Source organism: Manis pentadactyla, chromosome 6 (genome assembly GCF_030020395.1).
Source record: "Manis pentadactyla isolate mManPen7 chromosome 6, mManPen7.hap1, whole genome shotgun sequence".
Lineage (NCBI taxonomy): Eukaryota > Metazoa > Chordata > Mammalia > Pholidota > Manidae > Manis > Manis pentadactyla.
The window spans coordinates 123,703,732-123,720,848 of NC_080024.1; the positions used below are offsets into that span (position 1 = coordinate 123,703,732).

Here is a 17,117-nt window from a genome sequence, read left to right on the forward strand (position 1 = left end):
GGCAGCAGTGTTTAAGAGTGCTTTGTTTAAGAAGTGAGGATGTCTTGGCCAGGAAGGAATTACCTATAACATCTGCCCTGGCACTTTTGGTATTTTTGGGCCAAAGGAAAGGATGTGACCAAGCAGGCCAACAACTGACTCAGGATTGTTTCCTTGCACATCTCAGAGGTGCAGGAAATTCTTTTTTTAAAAAAATTATGCCTGGCTTTGGTTTGTAGGATGAACAGATAGTTTATATTTAAAAACTTCTCTGAAATGCAAGGTATATGTTGCTAATTCAAAATTAATAGGCTTAGAATTGAAGCCCTTACAGGGTGGCAGAAAGTTCAGAGACGCAGATCCCAGACAGTTGGGGCAAGAAGCTAAAAGGTACAGGTTGCCTGGGAGGTAGGGGGCCTGGTCCTTGTCCTGAAGTTGGAGGGAGCCAGGTTTTCCAGCTTCAGCTGACATGTTTAATGCTGTGGAAAATTCAGTGTTAATATCTATCATGGATAGAAAAATTGCGGGAGTCAAGGAAGGGGCGACAGCCAGGAGCAGCATTCGCTGGGACCCAGGAGAGGGAATGGAAGCCAGACCTGGGGCCCTGATGGAGGGAGGACACGATGAACTCAAGGCCTGTTTCAGAGAAAAAATTAGAGAATTAGGTGACTCACAGGAGGTGGAGGATAAGGGAAGGGAAGGAGCCCAGAGTAGCAGATGCTAAACTTTGTGGCTGGTAACCTACAGGAAAAAAAAAATCCATATTTATATATAGTAAAACAAAAGTGTAAATAGTTCTTATCTTAATAAAATGTACTCTATTTTCTATTCTGTTTTGTTTCCTAAAAAAAAGTACATTGCTTGTCTGGACTCACTTATATCATAACTCACTAGCAGTATTTGAAAAATGCAGGTAAACAACGAGCTCCAATGTCTATCCAGTGATTAGGTGCTGTACACTGATAACAGGGCCTCTGAGGACCCACTGCAGTAGGTGGGGAGCATCAAATGTCACAGTCAAAACCCATCAATTCCACTTCCAGCAAAGCATCTGGGAATTACCTGTTGTCTATGTTAGGGTTCCATTTAAGAGTTCCTTGGAGTAAAAGACCTCTGGCTTCAAAAAAATGAAGGAACTTAAAAAAGGAAAGAATAAAAATAAAAAGAAGGCAAGAGGGGAGAAAGGAAAAAGAGAAAAAATTGAAAACTATGATTTTAGACTGTTGAGTCAATGTTCAGAGTGGACCACCACCATAGAACTTCTCACTCCAGGTCACCTTCCATATTGCTGCTAGAATTCTTATTTTAAAAATAAAGCAGGGAAAAGTTTTGATTTCAGATGAGATGCAATAAGCACATGTAACCCTGTCTCTCCCATCAAATGCCACTGTAAACCTGGGGAAAAAATACATAGGGCAACTATTTGAAAACTCTGAAGAGTAAATGGTGGCAGGCAGATTGGGGAAGATGTATGTATTTTAAAATAACATTGAACTGATGATGCTTTTAACATTTTTCTTCTGGTAGTCCCTGATCTGGGCACACATCAGTATGAAACCCAGAAGTGGGCATTGGTGTAGACAAAGAAAGTTCCAGAAGAAGCCTTATACTTCTGGCTTGAGTAGGAGGAAAATGGACTCCAAATATGCAGAGTCTAAAAAGCTGCCCATGTTCCTTATCCTTGTCTTTCTTATCTTGCATCCCTGCCTCCACTTAATGCCTCCATGGTAATAATATAAAAATAATGTGAAAACAGCAGGGACAGGTAGGGACCTAAAACTCTGAGAGAGGGAGGCATAAACTTTTGTTCTTGGTGGAAGAAATTGTGGCCACAAGAAGGATGGGGGAACTTCCTGTTATATTTTTTCTCTCCTTATTGTCCCACTGCATGGCTCCAGATATGTGCACAGTCACAGGAAGTAAGTAGCAGAGCAGGGCAAATACTGGCCTGGCCATCTGGCTGAAGGACTAAGAAGGGGAGCCCCAGGGAACCTAAAATAATCACGGAAATAATGAGGAAGAGGAGCTCAAGGAAGTGACCTACAGATTTTTTTATGAAGCCCTGGGCTCACCATAAGCTGTGCATTCTTGAAAATCTGACCCTCAACGACATGCTGGACTCTGAGAACTAAGCAAGAAGGTAGACCATGCCTCAGTCCTGGCCAGTCACTGTCAGTGTCCCGCTTGCTGGGTCAGTCCAAACAGGGCAGCAAGGGCTTTGAACACTGAACTGGCATCAGACCTACAGCCCATTAAACACAGGTCAGAACTTGTGACTTGAACTGAACCAGGCTAATTGCCCGCTTAAATAAAAATGTCAACATTTTCTGTAATATTTAAACAAAGCTCAGAATCTCATAATTTTCAAAATGTCCAGAATATAAGCCACAATTACTTGGCATCCAATAAACTATGAAAATCTTACCTTGAATGGGAAAAGATAAAGCAACAGAGCCCAGTGCCAAGGTGACAAGAACCTTGGATTTTTCAAATACTTTAAAAAGGCTATGGTGTAAAAGCACTTCAGGATGTAGGGATGACACTACTGAAGGGAATGGAAGGATAGAAAGTCTCAGCAAAGAAAGATATGGAAGATATGAAGAAGAACCAAGTGGGAACAAAAATGAAAAATACAGAATCTAAAATAAAGAGCTCACTAGGTGGACTCAGGTGTACCAATACTTCAGTAAATGTCACTGGCCTAATCACAGCAATTAAAAGACAGAGATAATCAGAGTGAATAAATAAAACAAGACCCAAGTAAGTGCTGCCTACAAGAAACACACTTTAATTATAATGCTATAGATAGTTTAAAATCAGACAGACATGGAAATAAATACCATACAAACACTAATCAAAAGATGGCAATATTATTATTAGAAAGTAGACTTCAGAATAAAGAAAATAGTAAGGGATAAAGAAGAACATTGTAAGAATAAAAGGATCAATCATCCAGAAATGGAAAACCTATAGAGCTTCAAAATACATAAAGCAAAAACTGAAATAAGCGATGGAAAATGCTCAGTTATAGTTGGAGACTTCAACATTCCCTCCTTGGTAATAGAGCTGGTAGACTGAAAATCAACAAAGCTATCGAGGAACTAAATAGCACTGTCAATCACCTATTTCTAATTGACATTTTTAAAGCACTCCACCCAACCACAGCAAACCACACACTCTTCAAATGCACATAAAACATTCTCCGAGATAGACCATATCCTGGGTCATAAAACAAACAGTAACAAAGTTAAAAGAACTGAAATAATATGTTTTCTGATCATGATGGAATTAAACTAGAAACCAGTAAGAGAAGGATAACAGGAGTATCTCCAGTACTTGGAAATTAAACAACATACTTCTAAATAATCCATATATTGAAGAGAAATTCTCAATGGAAATCAGAAAATATTTTGAACTAATGAAAGCAAAAATACAAAATATCAGACTTTATGGCATGCAGTTAAAGTAATGTGTGGAGGGAAATTTATAGCATTACATGCTTATGTTAGAAAAAAAGAAAATATTCTAATCAATAATAAAAACACCTACCTTAAGAAATTGCAATAAAAAAAAACCCAAGCAAGTAAAAGGAAGGAAATAATACAGATAACAGTAGAAATTAATGAAATTGAAAACAGAAAACAATCAGTGAGACAGAAAGAAAAGTAAGTTTTTGAAAAGAAAAATAATGACAAAGAAAAAGGGTACTAATTGCTAACACAAATGCCATCTGAAATGAAGAGGGGATATCATGACAGACCCCACAGACATTAATGAGTAATAAGAGAATAATATGAGCAATTCTAAGCACATAAAATTGATACCTTAGATGAAATGGACCAATTCCTTAAAAACCACAAACTTCAAAACTCATCCAAGGTGAAACAGATAACCTGATTAGTGTTATTACTACATTATTAACTATGACTATTAAAGAAATTTAATTTGCAGTTACCAACTTTCTGAAAAAAGAATTCTCCAGGCCCAGGTGCCCAGGTGGTTTCCTAGTGATTCTACCAAACATTTAAAGACAAAATAAAACCAATATTATATAGTTTCTTCCAGAAAACGGATGAGAAGAGAATGCTTCCCAATCATTATATAAGTCCATTACCATGATATGAAACAAAACAGGGTACGGTACACCAATATCGCTCATATACCAAGATGCAAAAATCCTCAGCAAATAATTAGCAAATTCAGCAAAAATAAAAATAATGCACCACAACCAAAAGGAAACTCAAGGCTGGCATGAAGAAAAACATGTGGTAATATTAGTTGAAATAGAAAAAGCATTTGGCAAAACTCAAGGTCCACTTATGATTAAAAAACTCCTCTTAGTCAACTAGAAATTGGGGAAAACTTCCTCCCTTTGATAAAAGGCAGTGCACAGAAACCTACAGCTAACATCATAACTCATGTTGAAAGACTAAATGCCTTCTTCCCATACTGAGAATGAGGCAAGGGTTTCTACTCTTACCACCCCTGTTGAACATTGTACTGAAATTCTTAACCAGTGCTATAAGGCAAGGGGGAAAGAGATAGAGGGATATAGATTGGGAAGGAAGAAATAAAATTGGTCACAGATAGCATTATTGTCTATGTAGTAAATCTCAAGGAATCTACATAAACAAATTCTAAAAAACTAGAATTAATACATTTAACAAAATTACAGATATAAAGTCAACACAAACATTAATCTATATGTTAATAATAAACATTGGGAATGGAAAAGTTTTTAAAGTATCATTTTGAATACTTCCAAAAAATATGAAATACTTAAAATTTAGCAAAAAAACTATATTTTGGATCCTAAAAAACACTGGTGAAAGCAATCAGAGACAATCTAAATTAATACACATAATGAGCTCATGGATTACAAGATTCAGCATAAAAAAGATGTCAATTCTCTTAAAATTTATAGATTTAATGAATTTCTCATAATACCTCCAGAAAGATTCTTTGTAGATTTAGACAAGCTGCTTCTAAAATTTATATGAAGAGACCAAGGATAAGAACAAAATACTTTTGAAAAAGATGAATGAAATTGTAAGAATCATACTACCTGAGTTTAAAACTTATATAAAGCTATGGTAATCCAGAAATAGACCTTCACAAACAAAGCCTAGCTGATTTTTAGCAAATTTGCAAAAGCAATCAAAGTCAGGATAGTCTCTTTAAACAATGTGTTAGATGAATTAGCCATCTGCTTGGGGAAAAAAAACGAACCTCAATCTAAACCTCACAATTTATAAAAAACAAAAAAATTATCTCAAAATGGATCATACATCTAAGTATAAAAAGTAAAATTATAAAATTTAAGAAAATAGAAAAATCTTTGTGGCTTAAGGTTAAACAGAGGGCTCATTCCCCATTTTGTGTCTTTGAGATTCATTCACTGTGGGCTTCTGTTCAGTAGATGATTGACGTTTGACTTCAGCAAGATGGTTTATATGACTAACATTTTTTGAGCACTTACTGAAAGTCAGGCATTGTTCTTAACCAATCCCTCAACACCCTTGCAAAATAGGTGCCACAGTATTACTATCCAAGTTTTGAGATGAGGAAAACAAAGCACAGAAAAATTAATAAATGAGCTTAGAGTATGCATAAAGAGCTGAGCAACAAATGCCCTGGGCAGTATCTTTTTGACCTGTGCTGTTATCCCAACTCTGACATTCTCATCTTCCTCCTCCTCCTCCTCTAAAATGCAAATCACTAATTCTTGTGGCTCCAGTGACGCAGGCCATCTACTCTTTATTTCCGTGTGAGTCTTATTCACAGGCCCACATTTAGGTTGGCAGGTCGCTGCCATTTCATCAGTGCGGCATTAACCCACTTAAATCTATTTAGCGCCCTCCTGTGTCTACAGTGTGTTTTACAAGAAGCAGTTCTTTGAAGTTAGGGCTGGAGTGCAAAACATGGAGTGGGAAAGCTTTTGATTATCAAAATACTATGACAAATTAGTGTGATCATAAACTTGACTTCCATTAGACATAAGCTTTCTGGTGAGTTACTTATCCAATGTGATCCGTTAATAAGAAGAATCTTGGAGGGAAACATAGAAACCTTACAGAAATTCAATTTGGCTTTGAAACCTCACTTTCATGCCTCTGTTTGTAGCAGTGCCCTGGTGCCTTGGGCTTCCTTGGAGGCCCTGAGAAGTTAGGGTGAGACCTTCATTCCTAGCTTTTCAGCCTCAGGGCCGTGTCTTCCCTAAGAATCCATCTCCCTAAGGCTGAAGGGTCTAGATTGTCGCTCTCCTGTGCTCATAGGCTCATGTGCTTCTATTAGCTCTCCTTAGCTCGTAGAAGAAGATGCTAAAATCCACATACAGGTTTGCTGCTTCAGCTTGCAGCTGGAATGTGAAAAGGGCTGTGGTGAAAACTCCCCTTCTGGAGACTCACCAGCTTGTTTTGGGAGGGAGAGGAGGAGAGTAAGGAGAGAAGGGAAAACATGGGGGCAGAATGTGCTGAATCCTCAGAGCTCTTCCTTGAAGTGGGGCCCTGGTTGCTGTATCTTCCTGGAGGAGGGAGGGAGTATGCTAAGAGGAATGGGTTAGTAAAGTTACTAAAAGCCAAGAAAAGCAACTAACACTTCACATTACACAGTTTTATTTTGATCCTTTTTTATATTTACTTTTCTATTAAAGAAGTAATAGATGCTCATAATGGAAAACTGGGAGAATAGAAGAAAGTAAGAAATATATGTCCAAAAACCACGTAGCCAAACATAATAGTATTTCAGGGGTTTTCCTTTACTTCTATGTATAACATTGGAGTGTTTTGTTGAGTTATGTCATATTTATAATTTTCTACTTTTTAATTATTTTATCAGAAACATTTTAGGATATAGCTTTGGAAAATTACTACATATGCTGAGTTCTAGAACTTACAGATATTTAGGTTTTAGTTAATATTTTGTTAATCATAGATGACACTTAGTGAATGTCTTTGCTTCATCCTTTTATTTTTTCTTTAAATTAGGGTAGTTTTCCTGGGACAGAGTTCCACAATCACAATGACTGGAGAAGGGTTCAGTAAGGACTTTCAGGGTCTGAGTATACATGCAGTGGAGGAGTCCATCCACCCTGGCTGTATGTGGGCACTGCCGCTTGGTGGTGATGGGGCTTTGGAGTATATTTGTTCACTTTTCAGAGCCTCAGTATTTTCCTCTGTCAAATGGGGGTAGTAATATCCACTGCAGACATATAAGGTCCCTTGGCACACAGTAGACAATAAGTAAATGGTAACTATTTTTAAACAATTAGAGCACTAAATAGCTTTATTACAATATTTGGAACAATTTGCCCTGCCACTGGTAATATATGAAGTTAACTTGTTTAATTAATCTCTCTACCATCTGACTAGAGACCTCATCATTTCTTTTTAAAAGTACCTTTACCAATGTAAGTGAAAATGCTACCTCATTATTGTTTTAATTTTCAATTTTCAAATTATAGAGAGGACAAACAGCTTCGTGTTATTGTAAACCAGTTTGTTGTCTCTTTTATGAATGCTTTAAACTTTTTTCTATTGGCATTTAGTATTTTCTTGTAAATTTGTATGAATTATTTATACAATCATTTAAACTTTATCATTTTCTGTCATATGTATATTTAGTATTTTCATATCAAACTTTGTTTTCCTTTTTTTGTTACATACACATTGCTCATTAAAATGACAAATTAGTTGTAACTGTGATCTCTTCATTATAAATTCTGCAGGTGGTGGAGGGGTCTATACTATTTCTTGTAAAAAATTGACATTATGTATGAATTTCCAACAACCCTACCTCATTAATTTTCATGTCTTTTTAATTTTATAGCAGTGCTAAATAATCATGGGGATCAGAGGGCATCATTTTTTAATTTCCCTGATTTTAATTGGAATATATATACAGTGTTTTGCCACTAAATAGCAGATGAATCTGTTATTTGAAAAACATACAGCTTATCATATCAAGAATATATTCAATTTTTTCTTAATTTTGAATTTTTACATACTTAGGAGCATAGTTTTTTCTCACAATGATAATGTGGTTTTGTTATTTGACCTTTTGTTACATAGGGTAATAAGGGTTTTCTAACATATTTCTATGCTGAAATTAGTGTATACCTACTATTTTACATTTTACTCTTTTTGATATTTCAGTTTTACCATTTCATAAACTCTTCACAATCTACATATAAATAAATTTGTGTGTATATGCATAATGAATAAAAGAATGTAAGAAGATATATCAATATATTAATGATTATCCATAAATGGTGGGATTATGAATTATTTTACCTTTGCTCTTCTCTATTTTTCAATTTTCTAAAATGAGATATCCTACTGTTACCAGAAAAAAAAGTATTGCCTAAAAATGTCAATTCCATGCCAATTAGTTATAGGTGAAAAAACTTAGGAGGTCAGCATGATTTAAGGAAGTCTATTTATTTAGAGTATACAACCTCTATTTGTTCATTATCTACAATCCAAATTATTTTGAAACTAACAGAACCAAAAAAATAGAACTAATAGTTGTTAAGAATAAAAAAAGGTAACAGTATGGTTAGTAGTTTCTTTGTGGTGAATAATGACAATGTGTGCTGACTGTATTTTCCTTAACTAAGAACTTAGGAATTGGTGTCTGACAAATGATTTTTTTTCAAGATTTATGATTTTTTTAAATTTCTTTTTTAAAAATAATTACAGATAATATTTAAATATGTATTTACCCCTTATCTAAGGGATTAAAATCATCTTAGTTCAGGATGGTTCCATAGCATCTGCAACCCACCTGATCACAGGCTGGAGCACTAGACAGGTTGTTTTTGGAAACTTCATTTGCACTCTTGGGCCCAGTGGGAGGCCACAACCCAGACACCATATCATGGATGTCTGTGCCTCATCTGGGACTACACACAGATACAGACAAGTAAAAACATGCATTTATACATCAAGGCACACAGAAACAACCATCACTGGATTTGGTGCCTTAATTGCCTCTTCCAGACACCAAGTGTAGCCCTTGCTTTTCCTGCGTGGTCAGCACTTTCTCTCCGAAATGAGGAATTCTTTTCAGGTTTGGTTCTTTACATACTGTGTATTTAAAGTGTGAAAATTCCAACTGACATTCTAATCAGTGAAGATTACATTTGCATGTAAAACCATGATGTCTCTTTGTTTCCTCTTCTTTTCTGTAGCTTTAGGCCAAATTATGTTGTATGTGGATGGGATGAATGGAGTAATAAACCACAGTGAAACCATTCAGTGGCTGTATTCGCTCATTGGGTCCAAGGTAAGAGAAGAATATGATAGAATATTTCACTCAGTTTGTTACCCTCTCTGAGATGGTTCTGCAGAAAGTCCTATCCAGCTTGATTACAGCCCTGCCGCAGTATAAATGAGGACTACTTTATAGATTTTTAAGTAACTCATACTGCAAAGACTTCATGAATGCTTAATGCGTTTTCCTTTTTCTTCTTTTAAGCTTTAATCAAATCCTTTTAGCACTTCTGGTTTTTAATGTTTAGAGAAAAAATTATACCATAGATGCAGTATTAATCCTACCTGCCGCATTTTGTGTTCATATATGTTCAATTACTTAAGTAGATATTTATGTTGTTCACATGTATATGCATATTCCAATATATAGAAGAAGTAATTTGAGGCTTCCTTTCAGGTATACCATCAATTATAACAGTTACAAATATTTAAAGATTAACCAGGCACCATGGTAGGTAATCAAGAAGCGATAATAAGTATTATCTCCTTTAATCTGCATGCAACCACTGTAAGGTAAATAATGTTATTCCTATTTTGTAGTTGAGGAAATAGTATTTAGTTATGAGAGTCTGTCAGTTTCCCCCATGGATCTTAGCATGTGTCTGCCCTACCGTGCCTCTGGCCCCCACACTCTGGAAGTGCTGCCTTAAGGAAGCCAGTCTGCCTGGTCACTTCAGGTGCCCTGGAAGTTGGGTGAGGCTTTGGCATGGTCCTCTCTGGGTTCTCAGGTGGAGCCATGAGTGATCTAGTTGGAGGGGGGATTTGGAAGAAAGAGTGAGGATCCTTCCTTACTCCTGTCCTGAGCAAGTACAAATGAAACAAGGCTGGAGTGTGTTTGGCTTTTGGGGTCAGGATGGGGTAGAGCATCATGGAGACTAAAGTGACTGCAGGGGGCAACAGGGTCAGGCAGGGAGAGCCGGGTGGGCCTGGATGGGGAATTTGAGCCTGACTTCAATAGATCACAGAATCAACATAGCTTTCCCAGGGTTCCTGTGGAGTATGTGGTCAGCCCAGACCAGTCCCTGTCCATGTACTCGCTGCAACCCCCCCGTGATCAAGCTGTCAAGGCTGGTGTGCCCCATCCCTTGGTCTTGCCTCTCCCATTACCTGCTTCCCAGTGACTGTACTTCAGGAGCAATCAGCCCTGACTCAACTTTGTGCCAAGGATGGATCTGGTTTGAGACTGCATCTTCCCTCAGACTCCCAGAGCCCTGCTGATTGTGCTCTTGTGTGGGCGGGAGGGCTTTTTCTGTGGGTGGCGCTGGTCTGCAGGGCCTATGGCCCCAGCTCCTTGGTTGGCCGTATATCTTCCTCTGAATTTTTATTTCGCTCATATTATTGATGATAGATTTTATCCCCCCATCCACCTCAAAACAGAAATAGCCAAGGTTTCTCTCAGGAGACTGGAAAATCTTTTCTTTTCTTCTTCTTTTTTTTTTTTTTTGGCTTCGTTTTCTATGGAAAATGAAAATGACTCTATTTACAAACTGCTGTAGGTGACCTTAGAAGCTGAGTGGAATGCTAGGCCTGCTAGGATGATTTTGCCAGGCTAAGGGAAGATTTATATCTCATATCCTGTTTCTGTTTCTTCCTCCCTCATGATGGGATCCCTTCCCAACCCTCGTGTTCACTTGGAAGCTGCTCCCTCCCCAAGGCTCTCTGGATGGTCTCAAGGACCCCAAAATCCGGGGAGATGGGAGGAGATTTGGCAATAAAAATGACTTTTGGTACATGTCACAGCTGAACAAAGAAATCTTTATGGCTTTATTATGGTCATGATGAAACCCCAATAGCTAGGAAAGGAAATAAAAGGAAAAATGGAAATAGAACCTAGCATGCTTGCAATAGGAGAGGTGACAGTGTTTACACCATCACCAGGAAGGGCAGTGTGAGGGCAAGATCTGGGTGGTGGGGTGGGAGGAAGAGAAAGAGACACAGAGGGGAAGGGCAGAGAGGAGAGAAGAGGGGAAGGTGGGAAAAAGTGAGGAGAGGAACCATGGAGAGGAAAAGAGAAAGAGGAGGTGAGAAAAAGGAAACAGGCCTGACAGAAGCACACCTGCTCAGGGCATGCAGGAAGGCAGGGAGCCTTCAGAGTTGCAACAGCGTCCCACCAATTCTTCTTTGGAATCATTCTGTGAGGAAACAAACTTATGGGAAAATCCTTACTGCATTTCTAAATCATAATTCATAAGGCCTCAAGAATGGGCTTGTAGGAATTTTGCTTCCCCAGCCTCCTTTGCATCCCGCACAGGCAGGGGTCAGGACCCTGGGCATATCTCCTTGGGGCCTCTGTCTGAGACAGGGCACTTGCCTCCTGCCAGCTCCTTGGGGCATCGGCACTGGATCCATGCTGGTTTCTTTTGCCACCTTCTGTTTCCCTAAAGGAAAGTCCATAACAGCCTACAGATCCTGTGTTAAACCCTGGGCTGGTCACTATGAGGCAAGAAATAGAGCCTCAGAGTTGACAATGCTGTTAGAAAAGGGACCATGGTGATGCCCACAGCCCACACCAGCTCACTGTGATGTCAGGTGCGGGTCTCACAGGCCCCACAGTGTGTGCTCACATCCGGACTAATGGCTGAAAGTCAGCAGTGGCTGCAGCCACCAAGTTCATTTTCAGTGTCATTTTAATAAGATCACCCCTTATTTACAAAATTGGTGCAATGGCCCCTGATACTCCCCCTTCACCCCCACGTCTGGTTAGTGAGGAATCTGCAAGAAGCATGGGAGCACCAGCCTAAAGCCCTGAGGTTTTGAGAAGGAAACCTCTGTCCCATCCTTCAACATACAGACTGAGCAGTAGGGCTGCAGTGGGTTTTCCCAGTTCAGGTTAAGAAATCAGGAAATCTAGGGGCCCTAAGGTTTTCTTTTGACTGAGTCATATTCCTCAGAACCTAAAAGGTTCACCTTGAGATCTTGTTTTTGCCTTAAATAGGCACAGAGATGATAAATGAAATCCTGGGTTAAAGAAACCATGTCATTTTGTTTTCATAATTCTTCATTTTCCTTCCCTGAAAGGCAACAAGATGTGATTTTGCAGCCTGCCAGAGAGTCATTATGCAATGCATGTTTGCAGATATTTGAGACTCCTAGCAGAGAAGAAAATTATGTATTTGTAGCCAAATAATTACTTTTTAAAAGAATGAAAAAAGTGTCTTCAACGAAGCATTTCATTCTGTTTACACAAGCCCATCTTTAAACTCCTCAGTCAGATGTAGAAGATACATTCTCATCCCATGACTTACCTAATGTGGATTTTTTTCTCTTTGTACACCTGGAAGTCTGATTAATTGGAGTAATATGATTCAGCTTGTACAGCTTTTGTCACCCCAAGACAGAAAGTGTGTCTCTATCTGTATGGATACGCTTCTGACCCATGGGGATGCCCAAGGTGCCTCCCTCCTTGCAGGCTCTCTAGGGGTGTCCCCCAGCTCTTTTTCTGTCAGCTCCGTTGAATCTGATTCTTCCATCCATGACCCAGGCTGCTGATCCCAGACCCCTGGGTTTCCTTTGTACTTATGTGGGGATGGGCATCCTTCCCTACTCTCATCTAGCCCCAGATGCTAAGCCTAAGCTGAGGGGAGCCCTGGCCACAGCCTTCCCTTCACACTGGTTCATGCACGCACTCACACTCTCACTGAGTGTACCGCTAAAAGTTTCTCATTAGGACAGTGAGATGATAAGAGTCACAGATGTGCAGAATGGTGAGGTTGACCAGTAGGAGGCAAGGCGTCTAACTCTGTGATCATCAGCTCTGTCTCTCTGTTGAGCTCCTCAGGCCTTCCTGTAGTCAGGGTGTGCTGCATCTGGTGTCAGACACACCTGTGCGATCCTTTGGGTGGATTATTTTTTCACATAGAAAATAGAGATAATATCTATAAAATCATGATAATAATAAGAATATGTAAAAAAAAAGAAAACCTGGGCATTATATCTGCACATAAGTGCCCAGTGTTGTGAGCTAACAACTCTCTTCCCACGAGTCCACCAACCCCATAACTTTTAAAAAAAGGAAATGCACTCAGCTTGCCAGGAAATGCCCTCCTGGAAATGGCTGCTCCCAGGTATTTTCTCCTCTTCTAAGTGCTCTTGAGGTATGTGTCCCTAAACTCTCCTGAGCACATTGCCAGGGATCAATAGTGGGTTTAGTAAAGTGTAAGTTATGATTTTTGGACTTTATCTTTAATCCTTCTCTGAAAATTGGGACTGCTAACTGGTTATAGACCTTTGGCACCTTTTTTTGTCTGAAGGAATACTAATTTTAACTTTGCATGGTTTGAGATGCCTGCATTTAAAATTCTCAGAGCATCAAATATTATGCTCAGTTATTCTTAGTAGTATCATGAAGGGATTCTCTTGATTAATGTGTCCAAATATACAAAATGAAATACAATTTCCATCTTGATAAGTGTGATTATCTGAACTCTTGTTCTTACTCTGATGGAGCATCAGTTGTCCTTTTGTTTGAGATACATAATTTCCCCAGGTTTTAAATCTCTGCATCTTTGAATCTTCATATTAGGAAATAGAGTTGTGTGCCTTCATTAGAATCATTTTACCTTGTATAGGTCTTAAGACGTCCTTGTGTCTTGCTCCTGTACAAGAAAGGAACGCTTTAGGCTTTAAAATGTTTCCAGTAACTGACATAGAAAATGTCTTTTGCGTGGGCAAAACTTTTATTCATTCTCTTTTCTTCTGTGTTTCATTTTAAGCAATTTCTGTTGACTTGTCAAGGTAACTGATTCTTTGCGCAGCTGTACTGAGTCTTCCTGATGAACTTGTGAAACACATTCTTCATCTATTTTACGATGCTTTTTATTTCTTGAATTTCCACTGGATTCTTACAGTTTATCTCTGCTGAAATTTGTCATCTCATCATACGTATTATCCATGTCTTCCACTATAGTCTTTAACATATTAATCATCGTGAATTATATAGTTCCAACCTTAATTCAAATCTGAGTCCAGTTCCATAGATGGCTTTGTTTCTTGGCAGCGGGTGGGGATTTGGGGCTTTCTCGCTCTTTTGCACATTCTTGCAATTTTTGGTCAAAAGCTTGGTATCATGTGTGGGACAGTTCAGACTGAAGTAAGTAGTATTCTGTCTAAAGATGTGCCACTCATTAATGCTAGGCTGTTAGAATAGAGAGGTTGTCAGTCTGCTCCCAGATGCAGCTTGGTTCAAGTTTTGTTGTGTCTGTGGTTGTCTTCAGTGCACCACCAGTTCCCAAGTGCCCTTAAGCATTGTCTTGTGCTCAGGGTGAGGACTGCTTTGCCAGAGGGTTTCTCTCAGTGTTCCTTTCTCACTCTCAGCTTTGGCCCTTTCCAACATGTCTGAGCCTCAGGGAGCAGTGTTCTCCATGCTCCTGTCCCTCCCTCATCGGTAACCTGTGATTGGTAACCACTTGGTGCTTGCTGGACTGAGCTTTCTCTGTCATTTCTGCCCTACATTAGTCTTCAGCAGAGTCAGTGTCCCTGGGTCATGGGGTGGAGCTATCTCAGCGACCCTCAGTACTAGAAGATCACTAATGGCCTGGGCTCACAGTGGTCGCCTGCCCCAGGGGAACAGAGTTTTATTCTTTTCCCTTCTCCTACACTACCTGTGCTATTGGGGTAGGATTGGCTGCCCTTCTCCATAGTTAATGGCTTCTGTCTTATAGAGGAGAAGGCTCTGGGTGTAGTTTTCTGCCTTTCCAGGTGGTGTGGTGTCTGCTCCCCTGCTCCTGTGGGGTTATTGCTGATGTTCAGGCCTGCACCATGGATAGATGTTCTTAGGTCTCCAGCCATGCCCCCAGTCTTCCTAATGAGTGCTATGGAGAGTGCCTGTGAGTATGTGCTGAATTCCTTTGTGTCTGTAGTTCTCAGGGGTTCCATACTCTTGTGGTAGTCTGTGCTTGGCCATGAGCAACTTGTTAAAACTATTATCTGAGTTTTTCTTACCACGTGGTATGATGGGGCCAGTGCTGGTGTCCCATCTTTTCTTGGTGGAAAGAAAACTGTCCCTCCTGAGATTTCAGGCTATTTGGTTGCCCTGAAACCCCAGCTCTCTAATAAATCAAGAAAAGTTTTTATTTTAATGGTTATTTGGCTTTTTTTTATTGTTAGGTTTGGAGCAACACACTCTCCACAGCTTTCTAAGTAGAAGGCAGAGCCCAATTTTGTATATTTTAAAATGCTTAAAATATATTAAATACCATGAGATCTACTCAGCCAATGAATTCTATTGGATTTTTGTGTTTAATCCTTCCAAATTACTTGAATGAATATGTATTTTGTTAATATAAATTAATATTTGGAGAAAATATGTTTTCATGGTGCAGTTAATGATAACAGGTTAAAGAAAACAGAATAGCTAAAATTTTTGGTATAATATGAAATCTTAATGTTAAAGATGACACTTTTAAACCTTTCACTGACTTTTTTATGATGATAGGAATAATACACTCTCTCTGTATAAAACCTTAGAAGAACAAAAAAAGTAAAAATCACCTAAAATGTTGCTACATAGATATAAAGATTATTAACTTTGTACATTTCTTTCTGATTTTTCTTTGAATTTTTCTTACACAATAAACTCTATAAGCATTTTCTTGTGTTGTTATGGTCTTTTAAAAACTTAATAATTAAACCTGTGTTATATTTAATCATATGAATGTAATATAATTCATTTGACTTCTCTCCTATTGTTAAATAATCAAATTGTTTTTGATTCTGTGCTATATTTAAAGAGCTTGTTTCTAATTTCTTGGAAATGTATTTAGTGAATGAGGTTGTATTTGAATTCTTTCCTTGTTTATCGGTGTTTCGTGAAGTGAGATTTTAAAATTTTCACAAGTTTTAATGACATGCTCAAGTAATATTTGTGTTAGAGATATTGTGGGTGCAACGAGCTAGCTTCCTCTTTAGGGCTATTGCTATTCTGTTGGCCATGTACACCCAGAAAACTAATTCTCACTTATTTGATCTCTTGGATGCCCCATATGAGGAAAATCTCAATAGACGAGAGGGAAAAAAAAGTTTTACTAGTCATTGTTCTAGGAAGATGTCAGAAGGAGAGACCAGAGATTTAAGCCAGACCTTAAAGGACCCAGCACGCTGAGGGAATGCCGTGGTCCAGGACAGGTCTCCAGCCACAGGGCTGGAATGGCAGTTTCTTCAATCCCCTCGAGATGATTGGCTTCAGGGAGCTGACTTGTGGTAGGCCCACAACTCTCAAGAGGCTTGCTGATAAGCCAGAATGACAGCTGACTAATTTTCTTAGGAAAGATCCCTGTGAATATGAGAAACAGGAGCAAGGGATGGGACTTTGACCCTTCTGCCCTTTTAGGGTGTGTGGCCAAGGACTAGCAGCTGTGTTCCAGCAGCTGGAGAGAGTAGGGATGGGTGGTTCTGATGTGCAAGGACATTTAGGGTGATGCAGAACCCCAGCCAGTGTGCTGTTCCTTAGGAAGTGATGTTCTAGGACGGCTGCATGAACAGGAAGACCGGAAGAAGCAGAGGCTTCTGGGAGCCCGTCTGGGAGTGGCCTTTTGCCAGCCCCGCTAAACCCCCCTCCCTACAGCTTCTCTCCTCCTACCAGCACTCACCCACCAACTGCCCTCTCCCCACCCTAAGGCAAGGGGAGGTAGCTGCCACACTCCTACCAACAGCACATTCACCATTCCTGAGAGCTAATCGTGTCCAGGGCTGGTTATCTACTTAAGAAAGTTCTTTAACCTTGATTATTGCAGGGAAAAGAATATTTGTCACATTTCCCCAAGGCTTAAGTTTTTGTGCCAGAGGGAAAGATGGGCTTCCCCGTAGTATAGTAGAAAGAATCTTCAGATCGGCCAGTGTTTTCCTTTGACTTACTCAAGAATTAAGCTG

General features: G+C 39.2%; 1 protein-coding gene across 9 annotated transcripts in view; it reads left to right on the plus strand.

Annotated features, from left to right (window-relative positions):
- The window catches only part of FHOD3 (formin homology 2 domain containing 3), a 525,593-nt gene that overhangs the window by 319,435 nt on the left and 189,041 nt on the right, over nt 1–17,117 (plus strand). For all 9 annotated transcript variants that reach the window (XM_036884979.2, XM_036884980.2, XM_036884981.2 and 6 more), the window contains one exon: nt 9,170–9,264. In XM_036884979.2, the coding sequence (XP_036740874.2) occupies nt 9,170–9,264 (95 nt within the window). The remainder of the gene's footprint in view (nt 1–9,169; nt 9,265–17,117) is intronic.